The 8,513-nt window shown below is 35.7% G+C and overlaps 1 protein-coding gene across 3 annotated transcripts; it reads left to right on the top strand.

Annotated features, from left to right (window-relative positions):
- Positions 1-1,268: 1,268 nt before the first annotated feature.
- Positions 1,269-5,558, top strand: LOC122056694 (MADS-box transcription factor 4-like). Of its 3 annotated transcripts, none has more exons than XM_042618784.1 (9): positions 1,269-1,501; positions 1,608-1,666; positions 2,027-2,122; positions 2,363-2,424; positions 2,531-2,630; positions 2,722-2,751; positions 2,846-2,887; positions 3,334-3,468; positions 5,279-5,558. In XM_042618784.1, the coding sequence occupies exons 3-9, from the start codon at positions 2,072-2,074 to the stop codon at positions 5,297-5,299; spliced, it is 441 nt and encodes a 146-aa protein (XP_042474718.1). In that variant the 5' UTR covers positions 1,269-1,501; positions 1,608-1,666; positions 2,027-2,071; the 3' UTR covers positions 5,300-5,558. The 3 variants fall into 3 exon arrangements, with proteins under 3 accessions (XP_042474718.1, XP_042474711.1, XP_042474704.1); XM_042618777.1 differs by having other exon boundaries at positions 3,334-3,543; positions 5,279-5,557; XM_042618770.1 differs by lacking the exon at positions 5,279-5,558 and having other exon boundaries at positions 3,334-5,159.
- The last annotated feature ends 2,955 nt before the right edge of the window (positions 5,559-8,513 follow it).

Raw genomic sequence — 8,513 nt, 5'->3', positions numbered from 1 at the left:
CTAGTTCATCTTTTGTATAGATCTTGAAAAATCAAACACAAGAGGTTATCAGTTTTAGGTTATCATTTTGTTATCGATTTTATTTTTTGATTTCATGTTTCAATATTGTGTTTCTATTGAGGTCTCTGTAGTTAAACCTAGTTACTGTAAGAAGTTAAATATTCGATTTCTTTGAAAGACTTTGTCTAGGAAGTGTTGGAACCCCAAGGTTGTTTTGGTGTGATCAACAAGTTAAGCTAGGTCCTATGTGTTTCTAACCTCGTGTCTAAGTGTGCAGGAGCTTAGGAGTACAGGTAGTCGAGTGGAAGACGCAGCTAACAAGAAGGACGGCACGCGGTGCGCCCGAGGGACGAGGCACTGTGGAAGAGTACACCGGCAGACGAGAAGGAAGCGTGCGGTGGTTCCGAGGGACGAAAGCCGGAGCGAGAAGGACGGCACGCGGTGCGTCTGAGGGACGAAGACTGCGGATGAGTACGCTGGCGGATGAGAAGGAAACACGCGACGATTCTGAGGGACGAAAAGCCGGAGCGGAAGCCCACTCGAGAAGACCGAAAAAGTCAACCAGAGTTGAATTTTGGGTCCGGGGCGCCCGGAGCTGACTGGGGCGCCCGGACCCCTCCGGGGCGCCCGGAACGTACTGGGGCGCCCGGAAGTCCATCTTTGACTAGATCGAGTCTTTCACAATCTTAACGTTGGGGGATAAAGTTTTATCCCCCCAGGGCACCCGGAACCCTTCCAGGCACCCCGACCAAGGCTATAAATATAGCCTTGGTCCAGAAACTTTTAACCACTCAGAGCAATTCATTTCCAACGCTTGTACGTTTAAGTTTTAGATTAGCTTCTTTGTTTTGCACTTTCACTACTATAAGAGGCTTTTCCGCCCGAAGGAGATACTAGTGTGACATTTCTTGAATTAACAACCTCCTTGGTTGTAACCAAGTAAATCCTTTTGCCTCTTTCTTTCTTTAGTTTCTGTTCAATTTATTTTATGTCACTATAAGAAAAATCCTCATAGACATCGGTGGAACAACAACGGTTTTAAGTTAAAAACGATGGCGTTAAGTATTTTACACTAGTTTTTCTAAAAATAAGTGTCTATAAGTACATATTTTCGCTCATAGACATCGATTTTTAAGCCGATGTCTATGAGCGCATTTTTTTTTTTTAATAGATATCGATTTTAACAGCAATTTTTAAAACCCGCTGTCTATGTAAAATAAAATAATTTAATTTTCCCACTAATACTTAGTCAAAATTTGTAACACTTCATTCTCCACCAAATGAAGATGACTCTAGTTTCGTCCAGGATCAATGGAATCCGATTGAAGAGCGAAATTGAGAAATCGAGCGAGAGTCTTCGTCTCCTGTGGTCGGCGTTGGATTCGAGACAGCGTGTTCAGTACTCTCCTCTCTCAGTTTTCTTGCGTTTTCTCCACCTCTTTTGTCCCAGTTTTGCTGCGTGGAGAGGATGGAGAGACTGAATCTTGACTAATGAGTCTCGGTAGGCGTGTTCGAGGTTTTCTTATTCTTTCTAATATCCATCTGTCTTCTTTTTTATTGTTTCTTTCTTCGGAGGTGGAGTTGATTTTGGTTTGAGCAATCTTCAGGGGAACTTGGTTAGGAGCTCTGTGAACGTACGGCTACGGGGACAATGATCGAGGTTTAGGTCTGAGTTCGGTGGTTTTTTGGTTTGTTTTGTGTTCATCTTCCTGCTTCGTATTATTTTTGAATGATCCCATAAATGTTGGATCCAAAATTTCTTCCTTTCCTCTTCTTTTTCGGTGCTTTATTTGAGAACCCGATTCCTTTGGGCTCCCAAGTTGAAGCTCTCTTTCCCCCCTTTTTCCCTTCTTGCTTTTAATATCCCCAACTCTCTTGTTGCTTATCTTTGCTTCTTTGTCTTCACCTCCGTTCTCCCTTTCCCTTCCTTCTTGATCTTATTTCCTAATTTTAGATTTCTCAAATATTACACGTTTTACGTTTTAGTTTGCTCACTTAATGCGAACTCTACGAATAATAATCTCAGATAAAAACATTTTGCCTTGGCGCAAAATTAGGAAAAAAAAGTAGCATGACGTACCAGACGAACTCCGGCGAAAAGCTCTGGGATGCCAAGCATGAGGTATCGTTGCTAAATTAAAAATGCTCTTTTCTCTCTCTCTCTCTCTTCCTTTGTTTTAGATGACTCTAGTTTCGTCCATGAATCTAAATGGTGAATAAGAAAATTTCTGATATCTTCTGCAAAATCATGGAGATTCTATTTTTTTTTATTCCATTCATCTCATTTTTAAATCAATTTTTTTCTCTACACCAAATGAATCATTTTCAATTTTCCGTGAAGCAAATTGCTGTCTTTTTGCAGAGTCTGAGCGTTGAAATTGAGCGACTTAAGAAAGAAAACGACAACATGCATATTGAACTAAGGTTTGGTGTGCTAATATATTGTTTGATTCATATGGTTCATATGTATATATCACTCATCTAGTGAAGTTTGTGCTCTCTTATGATGGCTTTGTTCTGTGCGAATTAGGCATCTTAAGGGTGAGGATCTCAACTCCCTTTACCCAAAGGAATTGATTCCTATTGAGGAGGCACTCCAGATTGGGCTCACCAGCGTAAGGGAAAAGCAAGTGAGAAATTTGTTTAATGGTATTTGCTTGTCATTTCAATTGAGATTACCTTTATGCTGTTGAATTGATTCTCATTTCTTGCCAATTCTAGATGGAAATATGGAAGATGCACAAGAAGAATGTTGGCATACATATTCCCTCGAGTTTTAATTTGTTGAATGTTTTTTCTCTCTTAATTTTGTTTCTGCTCTTAATGGTTTTCATCTCTCGAATAGGAAAAATTTCTAGAGGAGAACAAACAACTGACTTATATGCTGGTAATCTTCTTTTCAGTTGATGTTTCATAGCTTACAGATGTTTATACCTGTTTCATTATTCACAATTTTATTACTGATGGGTAACATTTTATCCAAGTCCAAATGTTTTAGCACTTGTGGAACACATTATTTTATAATTCTCCTAGATGCATAGATTTTATAGAAATACACATTTCAGAGAATTATTTTTAGCACCTCTAGCAAGTTTTCTATCAAAGGAAGCCAACTCATGTACCCTAATTGCTCTTGTAGTTATCCTAATGGAACTTTAGAAACTAGAGCTATGCATAATATGTAATTCTAGAGCATTTCCATTTAGTCTCTCTGCCTTATTGATGTATATTAGAAAATTTTCTTTGTAATTTTTCTAGTAACACTTGGCCTTTGTACCTTCCACATTTTTTTCTTTTCTTTTATTTATTTACTTAAGATATTTGTTTGTATAGTTGACATACCAATTGGACCCAAAATGGAGGAATGAGTGTTTGAGCTTTGCAAATTCAAAGTGGCGTCAGTACAAAACTCACCTCACCAAGACATTCATCCAACCAAATAGAAATAATCTGAAGCTTCTCAACAAGGTACCTCAAGGACATTGCATTTCACCTGGAGATTGGAGTAGTTTTGTGATTAATCGGATGTCTGAAGACTTTATAGTAAGTTATTTAAGGTGGTCTTTTTTTAACTCTAGTTGATATATGTGGTTATAATTCATCTATCACTTTGTAGAAAAAAAGTGAACTACAAAGTCAAAGAAGCCCATGAATTTTTTTTGTTGTAGTGTGTATATAGGTATGTTGATATATATGCACATATATATATTTTTTTAAGAAGTGCAAGAAAGCCATTCGAATCATAGAAGCCCATAAATTTTAAGAATTGGGTGTTCATGTGATAACTATTAGCTGAATGTCTAGGATCTTAGTTCTAGGACAACTGATAACTTCGAATCTAGGTGATTTGTTTTTTCAAATGGTGCCCTAAGATCTCAATTTTTCTCACAGTGTTCGGTGATATGTTTTCGAACAAACGGCATACCTTTTCTCACCTCCAGTTCTTTCTTCCAAAAATAGCCCAACAAGCAATACTGATTCAAAAAATTTTTTAAGGAACTAAAGGAACTTTAAATCACAAAATAAGACTCATATATTGCAAACTTGAGGGGAACTTCACATTTCTTCTTGCTCAAACTCAATCACATACACGTCCTTGCAAAATTTTAGTTTTCTCACCCTCTCGAATTGGAGTCTTCGATTTCTCAATGCACAGTGACATTTATCTTCATCATGACAAAAGTTTCATGCCACAAAACCCAGCGGCATGGAGTGCTTGGAACTTTCTTGGGACAACACAACACGGTGTGTGCCTTACATATTGGTTAAATGTGTTACAGGTCAGTGCTTTATTTTTGTCTTAGCAACTGGCCAGACATGATTAGTTTAGCATCATGAATTCTTGGTGAGTTAAGATTAATATTGTCAGAGCCCCAGTTAGTTGAACCTTTGGGATACAACATACTTTGAAATTGTATTACAACAATGTCAATGTCTTACAACAATTATAAGTTATTGGGGGATGGAGGATTCAAGGGCTTCCTTTATATATCTTTCTGAAAAAACAATCACAAAATTGCATTTGCTAACTATTTAGATCAATTATACACAATTTTGTGAGAACTTGTGGAAACAATAATATTCTTGATGATTTGTTCAGCATTGTTCAGAGTTCATAGTTAACACAAGCAGTACTTTAGCAGTTACATAAAAATAATGGACAAGAATAGAGAAAAATCACATCATGCGAAAGTAATTAGGAATTTTAATATGGTAATACATCAAGCTGGAAAGGATCAAGGCAGAATTGGTTATGAATTAGACAACAATCACTTTAATCTTTCCTTAATACCTCCATAAACTGATGATACTGAATGCATATAAAGTTTGCATGACATATATCATGAGTTATAGCGTATAGACATTGTTTTATATAGAGGCTCCATGGGAGGGTTGATGTGTTTGGTATAGAAAGTACTAGGGAAGAAGAGGGTGTCGTAAAGGAAATATACGAAAATGTTTGCCGTAAGATAAACCAAAGGAAGAAGAAGATTGATGTGTTTGAGAATTTTGGCTCTGGTACTATTTTTGATATTTTGTTAGGCATCGTTTGAAGTTTATGTCCAGTAAGATACCATGATGGATTGGAAAAGATATAGGATGAAAGAGATCAGCAAAATAATCTCTTTACTAATAAACCTTGTACAGTCAAAAAAAAAGTCTTTATCTAAATTCCCATCACCCTCAATATTCTAGCTCAACTTTATTTGATTCGTAAGTGGTTAATAACAAACATATCATTCTTTTGTTTGTGATAGTTGAGATGTTTTTTTTTCAGTATTGCATTGTTTTCTTCTGAAGAAAAAGCAAACACCTTTGTTCCTAATGCCCAAGAAAAGAGGTGTTCAGTCATTGCATCAAGCACAGGAAAGCTAATAGACATTGATGTTGAGTCTATGAAGAACGCAGTGGGAATTTTTGAAGGCTCTAAAGTACTGATTAATTTTTATACGCAGTGTTCAATCATTGTTGCTACATCAGGACGTTTGAATGATATTCTGAATATGAAAAGATTGAACCTCCATCAAGTACTGATTAATTAAATTGCAACTATGAGAAACCTTTGTTGCAATAATTTCTGATTTGGAATATATTAAGTTCCCAGGAATGATAGATCTATTACTATATGATGTGGTTGAGATAAATGATGAATGTGTCTCTTTTTAAGCATTCAAATTAGTCATCTTGTTACCTGGTGCTCTTACTACTTTTTCAACTATGATTTTTGGTCTTGGTTTACTAATATATTATTTATGTGTTTTTACAGTTTACAAATCTCAAGTACTCCAGAGTTAAAATTGATGAAGTGTGGTTCGAGTGGGCTAAATGCATGCTAGATTACATTTGAGTAGGAAAGGTATTTGATTTTTGAAAACTTTGGATGATGCATGCATTTGCATGGAATGTAAATTGCGTATATTGTCCCATGTCAATTTCTTTCTGATGGTGATATTCTAGGACTTCTGCAACATGTATAATTCTTCTATTTTTGTTCTTTGCTATAGTTAAGTAGACCAAATGATACTTTTGTTTGACAGATTAGAACAGTGGATATTTTAACTCAGAAAACTAGGCATTTGAAGATGAAAAGTGGTGAGATTAGGGAAATGAAAGGCACAAGAAGAGTGGAGCAGTATAGCAAGTTGAACAGATTCTGATTCTCAAAATTTAATGTAGCCTCAGCTTGATTTTTGACTCACGATATTCTACCTTGATGTGTTGTTAAAAGAATGTTCTACCTTGATTTTGATATCTATTAGCTTTTGATGTAAAAAGAATGTTTGTGTATTTTATGGATACTGTTGTAAGAAGAATATTTATGTAATTTGTGAATATTTGTGTATTTTATGGATACTGTTGAATGAAGAATATTTGTGTAATTTATGAATATTTATGTATTTTCTTAGTTACTGTTAGTTTTTCACTGTTTCAAAAATCAAATTTGTGTTGGTAAAAAATACTGATATTACATCGGTTTTCCACCGCTGCAAAACCGGTGTCATTAACTAATATTACATCGGTAGTATACCGTTGCCAAAACTGGTGTTATTACCATATAATATTACATCGGTTTTACGCCGTTGATGAAACGGTGTCGTTAAGTGATACTACACCGGTTAATAACCGATTCGAAAATCGGTGTCGTTAAGTGATACTACACCAGTTTTAACTCGATGTCTAAAATGATAGACCTTTTACATCGCCTTCATAGACATCGGTCGAAAATATAATAGACACTAGTGGAAAATCGATGTCTATGAGGGTTTTTGTTGTAGTGAGAAGTCAATCAAATCGGCAACTACAACTCCGTGAAGGAACTTTGGGAGAAGTTCCTCGAGCTGCGCGAAGGAACTTCCAAAGCCAAGCTGGCTAGACGAGATCTGCTTCGTAATCAGCTCACCAGCCTGCGACTTGGGGAAGACGAGATAGTTGTGCATCTGCATTCGAGAATAAAAGAAATCATTACCGGACTTTCGAATCTCAGAGAAAAAAGGTAAATAATCGAGATTCTCTCAGGTACGCACTGAATTCTTTTCCTAGAAATACAAAATGGGTATCACTAGTAGATGCCTTTTACATTTCAAAAGATTTAGAAAAAATTTCATTAGAAGAATTTTTCTCGACTTTTGAAGTGCACGAATCGAGATGTGCAGGTCCGAAGGAGCCCAAGAAAAACGTCGCCCTCAAAGCTTCGAGAGATGAACATGAGTCGGAATCTTCTCTCGATGACGAGGAAATGATAATGATGGTAAGAAGATTCAAGAAACTTTGTAAATCTAGATCTACTAACCATCCGCAGGGGAAAAAGAAAAGGATGATCCGCTGCTACCACTGCGACGAAGAAGTGCACGTCAAGGATAACTGCCCCAAGCTGAAGAACAAGGACAAGGAGAAGGGTAAGAAGCCTATCCAAAAGTGAAAGGCCCTAAAAGCGACGTGGGACGATACGTCATCGGAGTCGGAAGTCAAGGCATTCTTCGGACTTGCACTAATGGCAAGTCATCAAGACGACGATTGCGAGTCAAGCTCTTCCGAAATGAGCATCAAGAGCATCGATGAAGGGGGAGCCACGTCGGAGGAAAGCAGCTTAGTTGATGTTCATCTACTAAGCTAAGTCTTGTCCCTTAGAAGAATTAGACAAATCAAAATTAGAAAATGAGAAATTGAAATCAGAAAATAAAGATCTGAAAATTCAAATAGATAATTTGAAAAACCATGCATGCTCATCTAATTTTAGAAAATTTAAAAATTGGTATTATAGATATCACCAGGGACAAATTAGGAATATTTCTAGAAAATATGTCCCTAAGAAATTTTTAATCAATCCAGTAAGTTGGAACCTATATTGGGTTCCTAAGTCATGTTTAAATTAAACTATTGATTAGACTTAGAGCTTTTCAGTGAGAAAATTAAACATTGAAATTCTTTATGAGGCTTTGTCTAAGGAAGTGGTTGTTGCTCCAATAACCAAGAAGGCATAGTGCCTCGCCACGACCTGGAAGCCAAAATATTGAAATAAATGTTTAATTAATTTTCTATCAAAGCATTAAAATTAGAATTAATTAATGCTTTTAAAGTTTTTCAAACATTTTTTTCAAAATAGTATTATACTTAGAAAAATACTTTTACGTGAAATTTTTAGTTAGAAAATTTTACTTAGAAAAATCTTAAGTTAGGATCTTTTTATAATTTTTATAAAGACTTAAATTTTTTTTAGAAAAATTTTTTGAGTATTTTTTTCCTTAGAAAAATTCTCTTTTATACTTGGAAAAATTCTCATAAGATATTTTTGCCTAAGTTAAAAGTTGTTCTGAAATTGAAAATTTTTCTTAAAATTTTACTTAAAATTTTTTTTCCAGAGATTGTTTATGTGAAAATTATTGCAAAATTTTAAGGATCTCAAAATTTTCTAAGTTTTTACCCTTAGATTTTTTCTAAGAACCCCATTTTTTTGTGATCAAAGCGGGAGAAGGAAATGTATAAGTCTAGGGGAAGGTAGACCAAATAACTTG

This window comes from Zingiber officinale, chromosome 1B (assembly GCF_018446385.1).
Source record: "Zingiber officinale cultivar Zhangliang chromosome 1B, Zo_v1.1, whole genome shotgun sequence".
NCBI classification, from domain to species: domain Eukaryota; kingdom Viridiplantae; phylum Streptophyta; class Magnoliopsida; order Zingiberales; family Zingiberaceae; genus Zingiber; species Zingiber officinale.
The sequence above is the reverse complement of the archived record's forward strand: the minus strand, read 5'-3'. Positions and strand labels throughout refer to the sequence as shown.

Excerpts from the sequence above, each read along its gene's own strand:
- LOC122056694 (XM_042618770.1), top strand. The coding sequence starts at position 2,072 with ATGACGTACCAGACGAACTCCGGCGAAAAGCTCTGGGATGCCAAGCAT. Across the intron at positions 2,123-2,362 it reads TCTGGGATGCCAAGCATGAG|AGTCTGAGCGTTGAAATTGA; the intron begins GTATCGTTGCTA and ends GTCTTTTTGCAG. Across the intron at positions 2,631-2,721 it reads CCAGCGTAAGGGAAAAGCAA|ATGGAAATATGGAAGATGCA; the intron begins GTGAGAAATTTG and ends TGCCAATTCTAG.